The sequence below is a fragment of the Oncorhynchus gorbuscha genome, unplaced genomic scaffold, assembly GCF_021184085.1.
Source record: "Oncorhynchus gorbuscha isolate QuinsamMale2020 ecotype Even-year unplaced genomic scaffold, OgorEven_v1.0 Un_scaffold_617, whole genome shotgun sequence".
In the NCBI taxonomy this organism is placed as follows: domain Eukaryota; kingdom Metazoa; phylum Chordata; class Actinopteri; order Salmoniformes; family Salmonidae; genus Oncorhynchus; species Oncorhynchus gorbuscha.
In genome coordinates, this window is record NW_025745738.1 from 417,640 (window position 1) to 440,442 (window position 22,803).

The 22,803-nt window shown below is 42.1% G+C and overlaps 1 protein-coding gene and 1 pseudogene across 1 annotated transcript; both read left to right on the forward strand.

The window, feature by feature from the left end:
• Positions 1-92: 92 nt before the first annotated feature.
• LOC124019521 lies at positions 93-13,825 on the forward strand (annotated as a pseudogene).
• A 2,579-nt stretch (positions 13,826-16,404) lies between these two features.
• On the forward strand, positions 16,405-21,240 carry LOC124019520 (serum paraoxonase/arylesterase 2-like). The gene is made up of 9 exons (XM_046334879.1): positions 16,405-16,572; positions 16,999-17,069; positions 17,252-17,307; positions 17,414-17,582; positions 17,805-17,931; positions 18,235-18,435; positions 18,868-18,949; positions 19,665-19,793; positions 20,423-21,240. The coding sequence occupies exons 1-9, from the start codon at positions 16,496-16,498 to the stop codon at positions 20,594-20,596; spliced, it is 1,086 nt and encodes a 361-aa protein (XP_046190835.1). The 5' UTR covers positions 16,405-16,495; the 3' UTR covers positions 20,597-21,240.
• The last annotated feature ends 1,563 nt before the right edge of the window (positions 21,241-22,803 follow it).

The following is a 22,803-nucleotide window of genomic DNA, read 5'->3' on the forward strand; positions in this document are numbered from 1 at the left end:
TGTGGCGCACTGTGAAAAATAGATATATAATATGTATAACATAATTAGGGTTGAATTGTGACACAGAGGTTCTCCCATTTAACCACTAGGTGTCAGTAAGGGTTTTCAGAGAAGTACAGCCTCGTGTTTTCTCTCTCCCATTTTCCACACAAAGAAAGCACAGCGCCCCTCACAGGAATGGAGGTGCACATTGCCGCTAAACCAAGCATCGCCATATTGATGTCCCAACAACGTCGAGAGGTAATACACGTTAGCTCATTTACCTACGTGAGATGGCCATTGCTTTGAGTCAACTTAGCATGTTATTGCATATAAGACAAATACTCTTAAAGCATACATAAGTATGTTTAGCTTTACTACCATCAGCTATCAACGTAGCCCACAGAATGTTAGCTAAGGCGTTGTCAGCCAGTTGCCTCGCTAATGCACTCCGTTGTCACTTTTTTTCTTCTGAAAACAAATAATCTTCAACGTATGTACGTCAGCTAATACTATTTACTGATTTACTAACATTTATAGATGATTACCTGCCCAGCAATTCATGTTTCGTGAATATAACTATATATAACATTTGCTTGTTAGTTAGCTAGCTAACCTAGTATTCCCATCCGGCTTTTGGTGCGGTGCAGTTCATCATGGAAGCAGCTAGCGCGAGCTAGTTGGCTACATGTGCAGGCCATGGCTCGTGCGTGTGTGACTGTCTCGAGGGAGTTTCACCACATATTATTAAACCGTGTGGGTCCCAGCCGGACACTGGTTATCATAATGAAACTGCTTTGTGCACCACAGATGTTTCTGATCGGTTTCATCATACAGTGAATGATTTTCAGCATTGTTGACACTTGACAGACTGGTAAACAATACCATAGAAATAAAGCTCGTAAGCAGTGACAGGTTTTTGAGTTAAGTCAGAGGTTGAGTCGAGACTCTTTGGCCAAGTATTGTACTAAATCAATCACATGTATGTCTTTCAACAGGGCATATGACAGTGGGAATCCTAGTGATGACTCTACTGAGCCCGGTGCCCCCTGATTAGACTGGTTGGATGTCCTCCTTAACAACTACAACAATCAGGTTTGTTGATTTTAGCAAACTATTATCTTACATTTTTTTGACCAGTATATCAGCGATTTCCAAAACACAGAATAAGCTTAGTCCTGTACTTAATTCATTTCCATGTAGCAGGCTTTTTAGTCTAAGACGGATCTTAAATTGTGTCTGGGAAACCTGCCCATATCATGATGGCTACCTGACTAAAATATGTAGCTAGCCAACTAACATCTTGTTGTGTGTTTTATCCTGCAGCCTCTACCAAACCAACGTAGCATCAGCTCTGCAGCGACCCCACCTGTCACCTGCAGCTTGGAGGAAACCTCCAAGGTACCATTCACATGGTGATCAATCACACTGTCTTATAGGCCTACTGTGCCAAGTCAAGCGAGACAGCAGTCAAATACCTGATGCCAACAGTATGCCAAACAGAATGATTCATTAGTCTACATTACTTTCAATCAGTCACGTAATTCTCCATCTATAGTTATAGATATTTCTTATAGATATTTCTTATATATGGATCTTCCTTGATATCGATTAGATAGGTTCAGAATTTATTAGAAACAGCACAGTTGACAAATGGCACATGGAAATCATCAGAGGGTGGTTTACGAAGATAGGTGGGATGGACTGAGAGTAGCTGAGGGGTGGGGTTAGGGAGATAGGTGGAATGGACTGAAAGTAGCTGAGGGGTGGGGTTAGGGAGATAAATGGGATGAACTGAGATTAGCTGTGGGGTTAGGGAGATAGGCGGGATGAACTGAGAGTACCGGAGGGGTGGGATTAGGGAGATATAGGTGGGATGAACTGAGAGTAGCTGAGGGGTGGGGTTAGGGAGATAGGTGGAATGGACTGAAAGTAGCTGAGGGGTGGGGTTAGGGAGATAGTTGGGATGGACTGAAAGTAGCTGAGGGGTGGGGTTAGGGAGATAGGTGGGATGAACTGAGAGTAGCGGAGGGGTGAGATTAGGGAGATATAGGTGGGATGGACTGAGAGTAGCTGTGGGGTTAGGGAGATAGGTGGGATGGACTGAAAGTAGCTGAGGGGTGGGGTTAGGGAGATAGGTGGGATGGACTGAGAGTAGCTGAGGGGTGGGGTTAGGGAGATAGGTGGGATGGACTGAGAGTAGCTGAGGGGTGGGGTTAGGGAGATAGTTGGGATGGACTGAAAGTAGCTGAGGGGTGGGGTTAGGGAGATAGGTGGGATGAACTGAGAGTAGCGGAGGGGTGAGATTAGGGAGATATAGGTGGGATGGACTGAGAGTAGCTGTGGGGTTAGGGAGATAGGTGGGATGGACTGAAAGTAGCTGAGGGGTGGGGTTAGGGAGATAGGTGGGATGGACTGAAAGTAGCTGAGGGGTGGGGTTAGGGAGATAGGTGGGATGGACTGAGAGTAGCTGAGGGGTGGGGTTAGGGAGATAGGTGGGATGGACTGAAAGTAGCTGAGGGGTGGGGTTAGGGAGATAGGTGGGATGAACTGAGAGTAGCGGAGGGGTGAGATTAGGGAGATAGGTGGGATGGACTGAGAGTAGCTGTGGGGTTAGGGAGATAGGTGGGATGAACTGAGAGTACCGGAGGTACCGGAGGGATGGGATTAGGGAGAGGTGGGATGGGATTAGGGAGATAGGTGGGATGGACTGAAAGTAGCTGAGGGGTGGGGTTAGGGAGATAGGTGGGATGAACTGAGAGTAGAGGGGGTTAGGGAGATAGGCGGGATGAACGGAGAGTACCGGAGGGATGGGATTAGGGAGATATAGGTGGGATGGACTGAGAGTAGCTGAGGGTGGGGTTAGGGAGATAGTTGGGATGGACTGGTAGCTGTGGGGTTAGGGAGATAGGTGGGATGAAGTAGCTAGGGAGATAGGCGGGATGAACTGAGAGTACCGGAGGGATGGGATTAGGGAGATATAGGTGGGATGGACTGAAAGTAGCTGAGGGGTGGGGTTAGGGAGATAGGTGGGATGACTGAGACGGGGGTTAGGGAGATAGGCGGGATGCACTGGAGGTACCGGAGGGATGGGATTAGGGAGATAGGTGGGATGGACTGAGAGTAGCTGAGGGTGGGTTAGGGAGATAGGTGGGATGGACTGAAAGTAGCTGAGGGGTTAGGGAGATAGGTGGGATGGACTGAACGTAGCTGAGGGGTTAGGGAGATAGGTGGGATGGACTGAAAGTAGCTGAGGGGTTAGGGAGATAGGTGGGATGGACTGAAAGTAGCTGAGGGGTTAGGGAGATAGGTGGGATGGACTGAAAGTAGCTGAGGGGTGGGTTTAAAAGCCCATGTTATATAATTGTTATGACTAAAACACAATTTATAATGTAAGTACTACTGTAACTACTGTAAAAAGCTTTAAAAGTTTGTTTTTGTTTGTCCTTCTGGGGGGGGAGGGGTGCAAAATATGACATTAAAGTGCGATGTGGACTCACATACACCACATCATGTTTGTTTTTATTATAATAGGTGTGTCTATTTTCTATGTCCCAGGTGATCCAGAGAACATCCTGTGTATAATATGTCCGGCTCTGTCCCAAGCCGCTCTCGAGTTTACCCTGATGTAAACACACAGAGGCCTCGGGAGTACTGGGACTACGAGTCCCATGTGGTGGAATGGGGGTACGTAGTGCGTGTGTGGTTCAAAGCTGAACACATTGTTTTCTGTTGCATGTTCTGATATGTGTGTTAGATTCTAGTTGGTGTTACCTAGCTGAAATTGTCACGCCATCACATTGCTTGCCAATTCTCTTCACTATGTAGGAACCAAGATGACTACCAGCTGGTGCGCAAACTAGGACGAGGCAAATACAGTGAGGTGTTTGAAGCCATAAATATCACCAACAATGAGAAGGTTGTTGTCAAAATTCTCAAGGTTGGTACCATATTAATTATAATTGATTTTAGTATTGGCATTTTATCCCCTGACTCAAATTTCGCTCCTCGCCAAAGAGACGTACTGTATGAAGTCCTGATGGTATTTGGTTATGTTTGTCGATAGCCAGTCAAAAAGAAGAAAATCAAGAGAGAAATCAAGATTCTAGAAAACTTGCGAGGCGGTCCCAACATCATCTCACTTTTAGATATCGTCAAGGATCCTGTGGTGAGTGGAGCTCATGATCCTAATTTCTATAAGTCTGTCCTAGTAAAGTGTAAATCATAACACAACCACATGCTTGTTTTTTGTGTGCCTTTTTTTTACAATGGCTGTTGCTCAATCACTAAGCAGAAACAATGTGGTTCATATTCAGCTATCTCCATCCAGAGTTTCCCCTAGGATTTTTTTCAGCAGCTGTGGCAAAGTTAGTGGGGAGTGGCCAATGGAGCCGGTTTAGAGGCCCTCTTAGCCGCAGAGACAAAATGTTGCTGTTTTAAATGGGGATGCACGAGATATCAGTGAACATATCGGAATCGGCCAATATTAGCTAAAAATGCCAACGCTGGTATCGGCCCGATGTCTAGATTAAAGCAGATGTTAAAAACCTGGTGTCAAAGCTGACGTGCATACCTATATAACGTAGGTACATGACGTGCATACCTATATAACGTAGGTACATGACGTGCATACCTATATAACGTAGGTACATGACGTGCATACCTATATAACGTAGGTACATGACGTGCATACCTATGTATAACGTAGGTACATGACGTGCATAGGTAACATGACGTGCATATGTAACGTAGGTACATATAACGTACGTAGGTACATGACGTGCATACCTATATAACGTACGTAGGTACATGACGTGCATACCTATATAACGTACGTAGGTACATGACGTGCATACCTATATAACGTAGGTGCATGACGTAATGACGCCACGTAAAATGTAGCTCTACACGTGCAACACAGCATTCCTAAACTAGCCCACAATGTCTGCTGTGTGGATCGAGCAGTCAACAAGTCGAGCGGTCATATGAAAGAGTAAGAACATTTCAGCGAGACAACTCAAATGCAAAATCCATTAAAGCCAAGATAATGGAAAGAATTGCCCTTGACAATCCAACTGTTCTCTGTCGTGGGTGATATTGGCTTTCGGCGACTGGTCGAGCACCGGTACACACTACCAATTGCTCTATTTTTCAGATGTTTCCCTACCGGAGCAGCCAGCTAGCTTCATCTGGCTAGTGAGGCTTGACCGGAGCGGCTTATGTGTTGTGAAGCTAGCCACAATACGGATTAGGCACAATAGTGGAATTTGCGCTTTGCCTTTCAAAATAAAAGTATGTCATTGACTGTGATGCAAATGAATACAAATATAATTATACCATAATTTTATTTTGAAGGCTAACCACAAAGTTCACTAGTGTGGCTAATCCTAATTGTGGCTAGCTTCACATAGATGGGTCTGACCACCATTAATCAAATAACCCTAATTTATCAGACAGTTCTTATTTTAGATGATGACTCGTAGCTATATAGTGAAACATGATGTCGTTTTGCTATGTTTTTGGGAAAAAAATTACATAACTAGCTCATGGATGCAAACAATCTTTTTTTTCATGACCAGCACCATAGGTGCGCGAGACAACTTTACCAGCATCATAGCATACGTATTGATGAATCCCTTGTGACACAAAATAATTAATGAACGCGTTAAATTATTATTTGACGTGCAGTCATATTCAGGTCCTGATTGGTCAACAAGCTTAATTGACACGCAAAGACAAAAAAGGGGTTCCAAAGAAATCCTGGTTGAGAATGAAATGAATGAACAACACTGCGTCCATGTGTGTGTTTTAACTATTTAACTGTACTAGAATGCTTAAAAGGCCGCTAAAATTTTAAATATCGGTTATCGGTATTGGGGTTTTTTTTTGACGAGGAAAATATCGGATATCAGCCAAAAATGTCATATCGGTGCATCACTATTTTTAAAGCTAATTTCCTGCAATTCTACCTATTGTGTCATTGGGCGGAGAGAACAATTGCAGTTTTAAAGCACATTTCCTGCAATTCAACACATTTTGGAAATGGCTGTGAGAAGATGTGCAGTTTTAAAGCTAATTTCCTGTAATTCTCCACATTTTGCCATGGCTTATGCCTTGTTCTTATGCTATCTGAGAGACTCAAACATTATAATAAAATCAATGCCATGTAATTTAAAAAACAAACAAATTATTCTCCCTGACTGTCTAGTTTTTATTTTGGTGGTTGTTAGTTGTCAAAGATGATCTTATTTTAAAATATATCACTTTTCTACTTTATACCCGGTTTGAATCATTTGAGTTTACATTGAAAACGTTTTACCATCCTGATTCTTCTTCTTTTTTTCAAATGTATTTTTGTGTGTTCTGGTTGAGTGAATGATTGTAGTTATTGTAGTTCCTCATGCCTTTTCTTATGTCTTCTCAGTCTCGAACTCCCGCTGGTTTTTGAGCATGTCAACAACACTGATTTCAAGGTGAAGAGAGAGACCATGTTCATCTGTCTGTACAGAATTCTAATAAACCTTACATTCTGAACCAATGTCCAGCCATCTCATTTTGATACTTTAAAAAAATTATCTGTATTTCAGCAACTGTATCAAACTTTATCAGACTTCGACATACGATTCTACATGTTTGAAATCTTGAAGGTAAGGGATGGTTTCAAAAAACACATAAACACCTCACTGCACAACACCTCTCCCCCATGTGACCTACTTGTTGTGTGTATGTACTGACATGTGACCTACTTGTTGTGTGTATGTACTGACATGTGACCTACTTGTTCTGTGTATGTACTGACATGCGACCTACTTGTTGTGTGTATGTACTGACATGTGACCTACTTGTTGTGTGTATGTACTGACATGTGACCTACTTGTTGTGTGTATGTACTGACATGTGACCTACTTGTTGTGTGTATGTACTGACATGTGACCTACTTGGTATGTGTATGTACTGACATGTGACCTACTTGTTGTGTGTTTGTACTGACATGTGACCTACTTGTTGTGTGTATGTACTGACATGTGATCTACTTGTGTGTTTGTACTGACATGTGACCTACTTGTTGTGTGTATGTACTGACATGTGACCTACTTGTTGTGTGTATCTACTGACATGTATGTGTAACTGATAGATGCACACACACTACATGTACATGTTTTTAAATATATGTATTTTGTCTGTAATGTCTGTTATGTCGGACCCAGTAAGACTAATTGTCTCCATTGACGTCGACTAATGGGGATCCTAATAAATCCAATCAAATCTCAGATCCCAATGATACATCTGGCATTTAGACTACTGTTAGCTTAAACCATGACCTAATTGTTTCTTCTCAGGCCCTTGACTACTGTCACAGTATGGGGATCATGCACAGAGATGTCAAGCCACACAATGTGATGATTGATCATGAACACAGAAAGGTATGGATTCAGGCTCTTCATTCATTCTGTTACTATAGCTTGGATCACTACCATAATTAACCAGCCCACTTTGTTAGATGTTTTTGTTTCCTTATTGTTGCTTATTGTAAAAGTGTCTTTGGGTTTTTAGAAAAGCTCTAAATAAGACCTGTGTATTAATAGTGTTATTATCATAGAACTAGAACTCAGAATTAGGGATGAGAACTTATTATTAAGCAGGGTAGCCTAGTGGTTAGAGCATTGGACTAGTAACCGAAAGGTTGCAAATTCAAATCCCCGAGCCGACAAGGTACAAAGTCTGTCGTTCTGCCCCTGAACAGGCAGTTTACCCACTGTTCCTAGGCCGTCATTGAAAATAAGAATTTGTTCTTAACTGACTTGCCTAGAAAAATAAAGGTTAAAAAAATAACATTTTAAAAATAAAATAAAAACACAAGCAATAATGACTATTCTCTTGTAGCTCCGCCTGATCGACTGGGGCTTGGCAGAGTTCTACCACCCTAACCAGGAGTACAATGTGAGAGTGGCCTCGCGCTACTTCAAAGGACCTGAGCTGCTGGTAGACTACCAGGTGAGACCACTCAATACAGTCTGACAAGACTAGTTATAAACATGAAACTGACTAGTCTAGTTGGCCACATCTATAGTAGCATGTTGTTAATGTAGTTATAATAATGTAGGTGTAAGTTGGTACAGTAATGTAGTCATTGATGTTTTAAGCACAGCGCTCCCCCCTCTCTCTTTATTTCAGATGTATGACTACAGTTTAGACATGTGGAGTTTGGGCTGTATGTTGGCCAGCATGATCTTCAGGAAGGAGCCTTTCTTCCATGGACACGACAACTACGACCAGGTAGAATTGTCTCTCATGGTGCTGATCACATTGTCTTGATATTGAATCCTGGTGCACCAGTCTTTACTACAACAGCACTGATTTGAGCTGGATGTCTTGTTGCTCTCTTAGTTGACTGCCAGTTGAATTGCAACTTTCTGTAGGATTACAAGTAAGTATTTTGATTGAGTGTTTTGGTTTGTCTACAATCAGGTGAGAAGAATTGAGTCTCTCAGTGCTGATGAACAACCCTCAAACAATGTGTTGATCATGATGAGACGACAGTCTTTACAACAAGGCTGATGGTTGATATTTAGTGCATACTTCTAGCCCTCTTACTTGACTGCCATTTGAATTCCAGATGTAGGCCTCAGGCTTTTGTTTTAGTTTGTCTTCCCTGTAAAATGTTCTGTTTCTGTTTTACAGCTCGTACGGATTGCTAAAGTCCTCGGCACAGAGGACTTGTATGACTACATCGACAAGTACAACATTGAACTAGACCCACGGTTTAATGACATTCTGGGCAGGTAAGAATATCCAACATTTCATCGTCAGATTACTTCAACAGAACTGGGTTTCAGAATGTATTACTAAATGGTCCAAATACTCAATGTGAATGTCAATTTCTACCTGACCCCTGCCTTGAGTAATTCAGGTTAATAATGCCCAATATATTGACCCATTTAACAGAAAGAGTTGAACGGCGAAAGCCCCTCAGACATGACAATTCAACAGAGTACTCATGGGTACGGTCCATTTGGCCACCAGTCTCTTTCCATCTATTCATATGACTTGTTCATTTTTTGTTGTCTCCTTTTCCCCAAAAAGTCTTTGTAAAAGTGTATTGAGAGAACTTTGTGAATCTACACTCTGAATGAATGTTGAATTGATTTTATGTATTGACCCTCTCTCCTGGTCCATTCTCCAGACACTCCCGTAAGAGGTGGGAGAGGTTTGTGCACAGTGAGAACCAGCACCTGGTGAGCACCGAGGCTCTGGACTTCCTGGACAAGCTGCTGCGTTACGACCACAACGCCGCCTCACGGCCCGGGAGGCCATGGAACACCCATACTTCTGTGAGTTTCCCCTCTGCCTCCACTCAGACTTCTCCATATAGGCCTGCTGCATAAGACACCTAACTGAATGTTTAAGTGCTAGAACCCTCGCTTGATCTTAAGATTATGGTGCTAAATTATGCCTCAATACACTTTTCTTTTTGAAGTACTTGCTAAAAAAGAAGGTTCATATTCAGTGGATTCTCTTGCAGCCATTGAACACATTGAAGCAGAAGGCTTTTTAACAGATATTTACAGTTTCTTCAGAGGAGTTCATGTGACTACAGTATACATTTGACATTTTAGCCCTTTAGTCAATGCTCTTATCCACAGCGACTTACAATTAGTGCATTCATCTTAAGATGTATTGTCGTCTCACCAAGCTATCACAATCATATCAAGTACACTTTCCCTCAACGTGTGGGTGGGAGGGCCAATAGACCAGAGGTGGTGGAACGGAGGGCTCGGGTTGGGATGTAGGCTTTTCAAATAAGCCTGATGGTAGGGAAGGACAGTTCCTCTTGCTGCTGCGTAGGCAAGCATCAGGGTCTTGGAGATGATGCCAGCTTCGACTGGAAGCAAGTGGCATGTGCGGAGGAACCAGGTGACATGGGAGAACTAGGTCAGAGATGACACGCTCAAGTGTTTTGGGGGGAAAAAAGAAGACATAACCGGTCTGTTCTTGACGTCAGAGAGTTTGAGTGTTGGTATCATAGCTGTCGGTGGATTGTGTTGGTATCATAGTTGGTGGTGGATTGTGTTAATGAGTGTTGCTATCATAGCTGTTGGTGGATTGTGTCAATGAGTGTTGCTATCATAGCTGGTGGTGGATTGTGTTAATGAGTGTTGGTATCATAGCTGGTGGTGGATTGTGTTAATGAGTGTTGCTATCATAGCTGTTGGTGGATTGTGTTAATGAGTGTTGCTATCATAGCTGGTGGTGGATTGTGTTAATGAGTGTTGCTATCATAGCTGGTGGTGGATTGTGTTAATGAGTGTTGCTATCATAGCTGGTGGGGATTGTGTTAATGAGTGTTGCTATCATAGCTGGTGGTGGATTGTGTCAATGAGTGTTGCTATCATAGCTGGTGGTGGATTGTGTTGGTATCATAGCTGTTGGTGGATTGTGTTAATGAGTGTTGCTATCATAGCTGTTGGTGGATTGTGTTAATGAGTGTTGCTATCATAGCTGGTGGTGGATTGTGTTGGTATCATAGTGTTGGTGGATTGTGTTAATGAGTGTTGCTATCATAGCTGGTGGTGGATTGTGTTGGTATCATAGCTGTTGGTGGATTGTGTTAATGAGTGTTGCTATCATAGCTGGTGGTGGATTGTGTTAATGAGTGTTGGTATCATAGCTGGTGGTGGATTGTGTTTATGAGTGTTGCTATCATAGCTGTCGGTGGATTGTGTTGGTATCATGAGCTGTTGGTGGATTGTGTTGTTGAGTGTTGATTGTGGTGGTGGATTGTGTTGGTATCATAGCTGGTGGTGGATTGTGTTAATGAGTGTTGCTATCATAGCTGGTGGATTGTGTTAATGAGTGTTGGTATCATAGCTGTTGGTGGATTGTGTTAATGAGTGTTGCTATCATAGCTGTTGGTGGATTGTGTTAATGAGTGTTGCTATCATAGCTGTGGTGGATTGTGTTAATGAGTGTTGCTATCATAGCTGTTGGTGGATTGTGTTAATGAGTGTTGCTATCATAGCTGTTGGTGGATTGTGTTAATGAGTGTTGCTATCATAGCTGGTGGTGGATTGTGTTAATGAGTGTTGGTATCATAGCTGGTGGTGGATTGTGTTAATGAGTGTTGGTATCATAGCTGTTGGTGGATTGTGTTAATGAGTGTTGCTATCATAGCTGTTGGTGGATTGTGTTAATGAGTATTGGTATCATAGCTGTTGGTGGATTGTGTTAATGAGTATTGGTATCATAGTTGTCGGTGGATTGTGTTAATGAGTGTTGGTATCATAGTTGTTGGTGGATTGTGTTAATGAGTGTTGCTATCATAGCTGTTGGTGGATTGTGTTAATGAGTGTTGCTATCATAGCTGTTGGTGGATTGTGTTGGTATCATAGCTGTTGGTGGATTGTGTTAATGAGTGTTGCTATCATAGCTGTCGGTGGATTGTGTTAATGAGTGTTGTATCATAGCTGTCGGTGGATTGTGTTAATTGGTATCATAGCTGTCGGTGGATTGTGTTGGTATCATAGCTGTTGGTGGATTGTGTTAATTGTGTTGGTATTATAGCTGTTGGTGGATTGTGTTAAGATTGTGTTGGTATCATAGCTGTTGGTGGATTGTGTTAATGAGTGTTGCTATCATAGCTGTTGGTGGATTGTGTTAATGAGTGGTATTATAGCTGTTGGTGGATTGTGTTGGTATCATAGCTGTCGGTGGATTGGATTGTGTTGGTATTATAGCTGTCGGTGGATTGTGTTGGTATCATAGCTGTCATAGTTGTTGGTGGATTGTGTTAATGAGTGTTGCTATCATAGTTGTTGGTGGATTGTGTTAATGAGTGTTGGTATCATAGCTGTCGGTGGATTGTGTTGGTATTATAGCTGTCGGTGGATTGTGTTAATGAGTGTTTATTATAGCTGTCGGTGGATTGTGATTGTGTTGGTATTATGGCTGTCGGTGGATTGTGTTGGTATCATAGCTGTCGGTGGATTGGGTTAATGAGTGTTGGTATCATAGCTGTCGGTGGATTGTGTTAATGAGTGTTGGTATCATAGCTGTCGGTGGATTGTGTTGGTATCATAGCTGTCGGTGATTGTGTTGGTATCATAGCTGTGGTGGATTGTGTTAATGAGTATCATAGCTGTCGGTGGATTGTGTTAATGAGTGTTGGTATCATAGCTGTGGATTGGTTTGTGTTGGTATCATAGTTGTCGGTGGATTGTGTTAATCAGTATTGGTATCATAGCTGTTGGTGGATTGTGTTAATGTGTGTTGGTATCATAGCTGTCGGTGGATTGTGTTAATCAGTGTTGGTATCATAGCTGTTGGTGGATTGTGTTAATCAGCGTTGGTATCATAGCTGTCGGTGGATTGTGTTAATGAGTGTTGGTATCATAGCTGTTGGTGGATTGTGTTAATGAGTGTTGCTATCATAGCTGTCGGTGGATTGTGTTAATGAGTGTTGCTATCATAGCTGTTGGTGGATTGTGTTAATGAGTGTTGGTATCATAGCTGGTGGTGGATTGTGTTAATGAGTGTTGGTATCATAGCTGTCGGTGGATTGTGTTAATGAGTGTTGCTATCATAGCTGTCAGTGGATTGTGTTGCTATCATAGCTGTCGGCGGATTGTGTTAATGAGTGTTGATTTTGAAGATATCTGATTGTCTCTCTCTCTCTCTGATGCCAGACTCCGTTGTTAAAGATCAGGGAAGGGGCAGCACTCCTGGAGGAATAGTTACCAGCTCCACTCCAGTCAGCTCTTCCAGTATGATGGCAGGTAAGTCATCCAACACTGCATTTTGGTCTTTGGGCTTTGGTCAAAAGTAGTGCACTATTTAGGGTATAGGGTGCTATTGGGCCCTATCAATAGTAGTGCACTATTTAGGGCATAGGGTGCCACTCCCTGGGAAGATGTGCTGTTATCATTACACTTTGTATATTGTTTGAATGGTTTCCCAACACCAGTGTTTTATTTGTGATCTATGGTGAGTACTCCTGACTAGGGCTGTTGCAGTGATCATATTACTGGCAGTCACGAGTCATGAAGGCAGTCAAATTCCACATGACCGTTTAGTCACAGTAATTAGACTTCTCCAAGCTCTAATGTTGCTGCTGGTCATTAGTAGCCTACCAAACTTGCTAACTGCTTGGTACTCCGCACTCTATTGTCCCTCTAATCACTCTGACATCAATTTATTTACAACATTTTCATGCCAGCCAGCCTACCTGGCTTTAGACCTGTCTTAAATAAATCATGGATTTATTGTGATGATGTAGGCTATATTTATTAGACTTTTTACAATGTAAATGTCCCTAACATCTGCATCAGTGGCCTGAAGGCTATGTGTGGAAGCCAGAAGATGCAAAATGTGTTTGTTAATTAACGGTCAATTACCGTGAGACCAACAGTTATTTGCTTGACAATCACCGGCTGATTTAGTGACCGCCACAGCCCTACTCCTGACCATAGATCACACTGCTCTCTTCTTTCACTTCCTGTCAATAAGTGTTCTGACAGTAGAAGTCATTGGTGAGAATGTGTCCACTATCTCTTGTAGGTATCACCTCCACAAAGGCACTGGCTAACAACGCTGGATCACCTGTCATTTCTGCCCCCAACACTCTGGCCCCACAAGTCCCAGCGGCCGGGGCACAGCCCTGAAACCTCCACCCCCTCCTCCCAGTGGCTGCCGGGGCACAGCCCTGAAACCTCCTCCCAGCGGCCGGGGCACAGCCCTGAATCCTCCACCCCCTCATCCCAGCGGCTGCCGGGGCACAGCCCTGAAACCTCCACCACCTCCTCCCAGCGGCTGCCGGGGCACAGCCCTGAAACCTCCACCCCATCATCCCAGCGGAAACCTCCACCTCCTCCCAGTGGCTGCCGGGCACAGCCCTGAAACCTCCACCTCCTCCCAGTGGCTGCCGGGGCACAGCCCTGAAAGCTCCACCCCTCCTCCCAGTGGCGGCCGGGGCACAGACCTGAAACCTCCACCCCCTCCTCCCAGCGGCCGGGGCACAGACCTGAAACCTCCACCCCCTCCTCCCAGCGGCCGGGGCACAGACCTGAAACCTCCACCCCCCTCCTCCCAGCGGCTGCCGGGGCACAGCCCTGAAACCTCCACCTCCCAGCGGCTGCCGGGGACAGCCCTGAAACCTCCACCTCCCATCAGCCGCCGGAGCACAGCCCTGAAACCACCACCTCCTCATGGGACCTCCTCACCTATGTTTGTGTGGGCCCGTGGGTCGGTTCAGCCCACCCCACTCTCTACTATGTGTTGGCCTGGCCAGTGGGTTTCCTTTTTATTACATTGAGAAGAATGACGGAGAAAAGATGTTGAAATTGCTTTTCCCTGTTCAGTTATATTTTGAGTTCTGGACTTGACATCATGTTTTATTTGTCACCTGTCTGGATGATTTGGTCTAGGAATTCTCATACGATGTAGACATGATGATGAAGAGAATGGATAATAACATTTATTTTGTATGTCCCAAATATACAGTCTAGCTTGAAACAGTTTGTTTGGGGATTCCTGCTGTTGCAATACACTGAACCTGTAGACAACTTCACAAAACGAGACAGGATTCTCTGATGTAGCCCCCACTTGGCAGTGCTGGATAGTTGCTCACACACTACTGTTAAGTGCAGGAGTTACCGGTGTTTTGAAGTTGTTAGAAGCTATCGTACTTGGATTGGACATCTGTAGATACTCTACAGTAACTGTTAGGTTGCATGCACCAAATGCTGACTATCACAGGGTCAATAGTTTGCCAATTTGGTGTTACTTTTACTTCTGAATACATGTTTGTTTGTTTTTTAATGTGGTCTCTTACACATGATTTTGAATACATAGGCAATTTTGTAACTTTTTGTTTTATTTTGGGAGGAGTCTTATCACTTGCAAAAAAATCGACTTCATAAATAAACAATTTTAAACAGGCAAATATGAATAGTCCTTTATCATTGTATGTTTTCTGTTCTTTCTGTGAAATGTACAGACATTGATGCTGTTGAAACCCTGGGAAATATATGCATGGTTAGATTGGTGTAAAAGCAACACAGACAGATGAATTTATTTCAACTAGCCCAGCCTAACGTATTATGTAATGGAGTCTAAACAACAAATGTTTTCTATTTTATTTAACCTTTATTTAACTAGGCTAGGCAGTTAAGAACAAATCCTTATTTGCAATGACTGCCTACCCCAGCCAAACCCTCCCTAACCCGGATGACGCAGTGCCAATTGTGCGCCACCCTATGGGACTCTCGATCACGGCCGGTTGTGATACAGCCCGGGATCAAACCAGGGTCTGTAGTGACACCTTTAGCACTGAGAGGCAGTGCCTTAGACCACTGCGCCACTGAAGCTTAAATTCACTGGCACTAATGCCATGGAATTTGTAAAATATCAAATAGTTTGGAACTTGCAAACAGATTTAACTGAGAATGAGTACTTTGGTGTTCAAGTTCAAGAAAGGGTAATTAATTGGGTTACTCCGCATTTTATTTGTCTCATGGAAAAAAGCCCAAAAATGTTTCCCACACAACAGTATTATACATTGAGCATTGTTGCATGGTGACCTATCGCCACCTTCCTACTGCGTTGATACCAGGCTATATTATTATTATTGATTTCCACTACTGCATTGATAACAGGATATGTTGTATTCTGTTCTATGAGTGATTTCAGCTGTTCATGTGCAGATTGAGATTTTAAAATAAAATTCACTAATTGTCCTAAAATATGTTATATTGGTTGTGGGGGGAGAATCTGTAATTGATTGAATAGCCTATAATGTAAGGTAATATTCTGGTACTAAGGAAAAGTCTACTATATCACTGACATCACATTATTAGTGCATACACTGTACTATCTAAGCCCCGGATTGCTGACCCTCTCCTATTGACCATTGAGAGGCTTTGAAGCCACCATATTGGCTCTCCCCAGTGGGAGCAGTCCTCCATAGGAATGAATGTAATTCTACAGTATTTAAATTCAATGTTTCAAGGAAAAAATTGCATGTATTTATGTATTTTTTTTCTTGTAGTGTGGACAGTAATGGTACTAAAAAAACTGGAAATGTTTTAATATATTTTTCATTTTGTATTTGTATGTTTAGCTCACATAATATTATTTAAAAGTATGTATGAAGATGTCTGGAATAGAATAAAAATGTCACAAACGAATGTTGACATTAATACATGCATTTCTATAGCTACCAAAATAAAAAGTACAACGGAGAAGGAATACCAACATGGCTTCAATAAAGCGCTCCCTGTTAGGCATCCAGAGTTTATACACAACATTGGAATGCACATCGCACACATTCAGTGGCACCATTTGACATCCGCCACTGCTCGTGTTAACATTTGACATCAACTACAGTTGCATTGTTGCCGCTCAGTGAGTGTCTGCGCGAGACAGGGTCGCCTCCGGGCGGGGCGGAGACTGGCAGCTCTTCAACAGAACATGTGAAGTTACCTCGGAAGTTGCTCAATTTACTACTATCTAATTATTCAAAATGGGGAAGCTGGTTGTCATATCACTTTTTATTGCTGCTTTATCAGCATTTCTTGGAGAGAGAATTATTAATTTACGGTAGGCTGTGTTTATGTAGTTGTAGCTTTTTTAGCTGGAATAAAATCGAATGCTAGCTGTTATAGTAGCTAGCTAGCCAATTTAGTGTTTTTGCTAGCAACCTCAAAAAGCTGTTTTGTTGACAGCAAGCAATATAAGCCAACTAACCTGTTTTTCTATTTAGCTTTCCTTTATTAGCCAGTGCTTTGTTACTGAGTAATAATGGTTTGGGTTATTTTCACTTTTCTGAACTTATAAACTGCTCAAGTTACAGTAGTCTGAGGCTATACTAAATGTGATAGCTGACTCGGCTATATTTATGATTGTTTGTACATAGACACATAAAAATGCCCTAAGTCATAACTACAGTGTTAAAATTGCAGTGTTATTCTGGAGTTTGAACCATTTGAAGGGATGTAACTATGAACCTTATTTTACATGTTGCAGGAAAAGGACTCTTGCTTCCAGAAAGCTTGTCCAAACCCACCTCCCAAACTGCCATCCAATCAAAAGCCTTGGTACGTACATTACACATGAATGTACAGGACATCGGGAACTTTAACAGTGCTGTCATGGATATAAAAGGCATGCCTTTCCATAAGCTCTATGCCACATGTTCAATGGTATTATATGAAGTAACTGTACAACGTTATTTGCCTGTAAAGCCACATCTGAACACATGTGATCTGATTTCTGACAGAGTACGGATCAGAGGACCTCACAATACTTCCCAATGGACTTGCTATTATTAGCACTGTGAGTTACAACATTGACTTGGCCCTATATGAAACACGCAACATAAAAAATGTATTAGGCTATCAACATATCCTAATATTAATCTTAATATTATTGGAATTACTAGGGCTTGAAGGATCCTGTATTGCCATCCTATTCAGATGACCCTGGAAAGATGTACACCCTTGATATGAGTGAAGATTCTAGGATGAAACCAGTGGAGCTCCGCATGGGGAGAGGCTTTGACCTGGACTCCTTCAATCCACATGGAATCAGTGTATACACAGATGAGACGGGTAAATAAAACCCATAATCTGTGTCACAAATGGCACACTATTCCCTATAGGGCTCTGGTCATTAGTAGTGCGCTATATGGGGAATAGGGTGCCATTTTGGGACGCAAACAGGTTTTGAAATGCATCTGCTGCTCTTCCCAATCTTCTCTCGTGTGAAAAGAGAACTGTCAAAAACACAAGACGGATCAATTGATTGAGCTGAGTCTTTTCTCCACTTTCCAGATAACTCAGTATACCTGTTTGTGGTCAATCACCCTCAACAGAAAACACAAGTGGAGATCTTTCTGTTTGTTGAGGAGGACCACTCCCTTGTCTATGTGAAAACCGTAAAGCATGAATTCCTTCACAGGTATGCAAGAGCTAAAGTCATGTCATTGCTTCAAACCAATTTGGTTTGTTACCTAGATTGTCGGTAGAGTTTCATATTAAAAGTGCTGAAAGTGTCAATTACATGGTAACAATATGGAAATGTAGCCTATCCTCCTAAACTTGGCTACTCTAAAGACTGAGAGTTTGGAGAAATTAGGGATATTTGAACTGAGCACAAACTAGTGCTCATTTTTGTTTTGTCATGTTGTTATGCATCCAACAGTTCTTTAATATGCCATTTAGAGTAAATAGTGTTTTAAGTTGATCTGTGGTTTTCTCTTAGTGTGAATGACATTGTGGCTGTGGGAGTGGAGAGCTTCTATGCCACCAACGATCACTATTTCAGTGGAGGCACTCTGAATACTCTGGAGTTACTTCTGGCTCAGCCCTGGTCTAACGTTGTGTATTACAGCCCTGAAGAGGTCAAAGTAGTGGCTGAGGGATTCTACATGGCCAATGGCATCAACATCTCACCTGACAAAAGGTACAATAATTATATAAATAATGTATTCAACTTCTATAGCGCTATTCAAGTATTCAGTCCCGTGTAGTTCAGTCCCGTGTAGCTCAGTTGAGCTTGGCGCCAGGGTTGTGAGTTTGATTCCCATTGGTGACCAGTATGACATTTTTTTTTAAGTATAAAGTACTCAAATGTATGCACTCACTACTGTAAGCCGCTCTGTATAAGGGTGTCTGATAAAATTACAATTTAAAAAATAATGACATGACACAAACAATTTCAAAGCGCTTTGAGCACTGTCCTGTGTACACACAGTTCAATAATCCTGTCCATATGGGCAGTCAAACCTGTTACGTGTTTGATTATAGAGTGGATATCACATGTTGACACGATAAGGTCTGTTGATGTAACTAATGTGATGTTATGTAACATAGAACTATTTATGTTTTCATGTAGGCACATATATGTGGCTGACTTATTTGACCACAACATACATGTTTTGGAGCGACTGGAAAGCAATGGTTTGGCCCCAGTGAAGGTAAAATATAAGGAATGGCAGATTCGTTTTACACCTGGTAAATAGTCAAATGGACTATTGAAACATGCTGCTCTGTTGAAAGCCTAAATCTGATGTGTTTATTCTCTCCCATTGCTTGTGTATCTGAATCCAGAATAGGCTCTTTAAAACTCATTTCATGATATTATTATTTTAAAAAGCATGAGCTGGTGCACACCCAAAGAAAATTATTTAGTGTAGAGGTGCTGACTAACGGCGAATAAACTGTCTAAATATCGCACACCGAATATTTATAAACTCCCAGTAATTTATTGGGTAAAAAAAACAACGTTTTGGCATTCACTGTGTCCTGAAGAAAGCACCCTGAAGAAGGCACCCTCTGCTCTCAGGCACCCTGAAGAAGGCACCCTCTGCTCTCAGGCACCCTGAAGAAGGCACCCTCTGCTCTCAGGCACCCAGAAGAAGGCACCCTCTGCTCTCAAGCACCCTGAAGGAGGCACCTTCTGCTCTCAGGCACCCAGAAGAAGGCACCCTGAAGAAGGCACCCTCTGCTCTCAGGCACCCTCTGCTCTCAGGCACCCTGAAGAAGGCACCCTCTGCTCTCAGGCGCCCTGAAGAAGGCACAGTGATGCCGAAACGTTAGGTGTTTTACCCAATAAATTACTGGGAGTTTATATATATAGAGTGTGTGACTCTTTATTTTTATAGCTTACGTGATATTATTCTTTGTCACCAGGTCGTGGAAGTGGGCTCTCTTGTTGACAACATTTATGTTGACCCTGAGACTGGCGACTTGTGGATAGGTTGTCACCCTAATGGCTGGAAACTATTTCGAAATGATCCTGAGGATCTTCCTGGATCTGAGGTTCGTACACCTGCCGTGTGCTATTGAAACTTCCTGAGTGAACTGCTTTCTGGATCATATACCAGCAGTGTATCTCTGTACTATACACCAACATTGTTTTCACATGTTCACGCCTCTACTATGCTATAGGTAAAAGCTGCTGGACTACAGTACATTCCAACTACTGTACAAGAGGAAACACACAAGCGCAATGGACTTAGAGTGGATATGGACTGGACTTAAAGTGGTCTTGGAGTGGACTTGGGGTGGATATGGACTGGACTTAAAGTGGTCTTAGAGTGGACTTAGAGTGAATATGGACTGGACTTAAAGTGGTCTTAGAGTGGACTTGGGGTGGCTATGGACTGGACTTAAAGTGGTCTTAGAGTGGACTCAGAGTGGAGTTGGAGTGGTCATGGAGTGGGCATGGACTGGGCTTGGAGTGGACTTGGTGGATTTGCAGTGGACATTGAGTGGACTTAAAATGGTCTTAGAGTGTACTAAGAGTGGACTTGGAGTGGACATTGAGTGGACTTGGGGTGGACTAAAAGTGAACTTGGGTGGACTTGGACTGGACCTGGCGTGGGTGTCTTTCTCTGTAATGCTCACTGTCTGGTATACATCTACATTTCATGATATTGTTTTCACAGGTGATTCAGATTAAAGACATCCACTCTGAGAAGCCAGTGGTGACCCAGGTCTATGCTGATGATGGCAGTGTGCTCATAGGATCCTCTGTAGCAGCTCCCTACGGAGGAAAGCTTCTCATTGGAACAATCTACCAGAAAGCCTTGGTCTGTGATCTAGCCAAGGTAGACCAGTAGCCAATGCTCTATGTATAAAACAGGCTTCCAACGTGGGTTGTGGTTGGAAGAGTGCAAGTGTGCAACATACTGAATGTTGCAGATGGAAATGCAATGAATAGAGTTAACAAGATTCCTTACTCTATATGACAGGGAGGGATGTCTGTTCTGCATAATATACATGTATATCTAGCTGAAAGTTCCTCAATGTTGTGCCATACTGAATTCTGCCGTGGCCTGTGGGGTTCAACTTGCCAAGTAAAAAAAATATTTTTAAGTTAATTCATTGCACGCTCTGTCTAATCACAGGAAGTTAGATTTGCAATAAAGTTGACAAAATGATATGTCAAAGATAACGCTGGTGCACTGAACAAGACCTGTAACGATACATAGTAATGTTGCAAGTGCCACATTGTATAAAAGTTGATAAATGACAGGAGAAATGACTTGATAAGAATAATCTGACTGTTAAGGACCCTTTAAATAAAATGCTTGGGCCTAAAATATAACTGCCTGTAGCTCAGGTCCTGAAGCAAGGATATGCATATTATTGATACCATTAGGAGTCTATGTGCAATTCTGATTTTGGCCACTAGATGGCAGCCGTGTATGTACAAAGTTTTAGACTGATCCAATGAACCGTTTCATTACTGTTCAAAATGTTGTTTCAAGTCTGCCCAAATGTGCCGAATTGGTCAAATGACACAAGTACATAACTATAGAGAACATACAAAAATGATATGGTAATAAAAAATGTATGTTTTTGTTGTTGTGCACTCTCCTCAAACAATAGCATGGTATTTTTTCACTGTAATCGCTACTGTAAATTGGACAGTGCAGTTAGATTAACAAGAATTTAAGCTTTCAGCTTTCTGCCCATACAAGACATGTCTATGTCCTGGGAAATGTTCTTGTTACTAATGAAGAGGGTTAAACCAAGGCCTTATACCTTTTAAAGGGTTAATAAATTATGTTATGATACACTGTAAGGTCTCCTCTTCAGGAGACCTCTGTGTGTGTGTTAACCTGATTTTGAGTGATGTGACCTTCAGACATCAGAAGGCGTCTACATTCAGACTCCTCCTGTCTGGATCCCACTGTGGTTATCTGGTTTTCTGAGAACACAAGGCTGTCACAGACCTGATAAAACCAGCCACCTATCAGAAGATGCTTACACGGTTTCGGTTAAACCCACTTCTGAGCTTTTAATTGCTGATAAGATGGTTACTGCTGTCAGAGGGAGGTTAGATTTATTAAAATGTTGTTGCCAGGGAAACTCATGCAAGGAGGACTGGGAGAGGCTCTATGAGTTGCAGGATGTCTTACACATTTTGCAGAACTTGGGGACAACTATCATGTACTGCTATACTGTACTCTGTACCAACTTCTGCCTACAATTGTATTACTAAAATGAGTATTTTAATACTTAAACTAAGAGTCTGTGTTTCCTTTCCATTACTAATGTATGTTTGATAATTATATAGACCTGATCCTCTGTTGAAGAGTTTGACCAACACTTACAGCGTCATGCTAATCACATTAGCGCTCTTTATTTCAACTGTCCCGTGGGGGGACCGATCCCATAGAGGCAGTGGTGGAAAAAGTACCCAATTGTCATACTTGAGTAAAAGTATAGATACCTTAATAGAAAGTTACTCAAGTAAAAGGAAAAGTCTCCCAGTAAAATACTACTTGAGTAAAAGTATAAAAGTATTTGGTTATAAATATACTTAAGTATCCAAAGTAAATGTAATTGTAAAAATATACTTAAGTATCAAAAGAAAAAGTAGAAGTGTAAATCGTTTCAAATTCCTTCTTTTAAGCAAAGCAGACGGCACCATTTTCTTGTTTTTAAAATGTATGGATAGCCAGGGGCACACTCCAACACTCAGGCATAATTTGTAAAATATGCTTTTGTGTTTAGTGAGTCCATCAAATCAGAGGCAGAAGGGATGACCATGTGTTCTCTTGATAAGTGCGTGAATTGGTCATTTTCCTGTCCTGCTAAGCATTCAAAATGTAACTTTTGGGTGTTAGGTAAACTCTATGGAGTAAAAAGTACATTATTTTCTTTAGGAATGTAGTGTTAAAAGTTTAAAAAAATATATATAAATAGTAAAGATACCCCAAAAAACGACTTAAGTAGTACTTTAAAGTATGTTTACTTAAGTACTTTACACCCCTGCATAGAGGTTAAAGTCATGTTTATCTCACTGATTTGACATGGA

Bases quoted from the DNA above. Each gene is read 5' to 3' on its own strand.
- LOC124019520 (XM_046334879.1), top strand. From the start codon at position 16,496: ATGGGGAAGCTGGTTGTCATATCACTTTTTATTGCTGCTTTATCAGCA. The intron at 16,573-16,998 runs GTAGGCTGTGTT...TACATGTTGCAG, and splicing joins GAGAGAATTATTAATTTACG to GAAAAGGACTCTTGCTTCCA. The intron at 18,950-19,664 runs GTAAAATATAAG...CTTTGTCACCAG, and splicing joins ATGGTTTGGCCCCAGTGAAG to GTCGTGGAAGTGGGCTCTCT.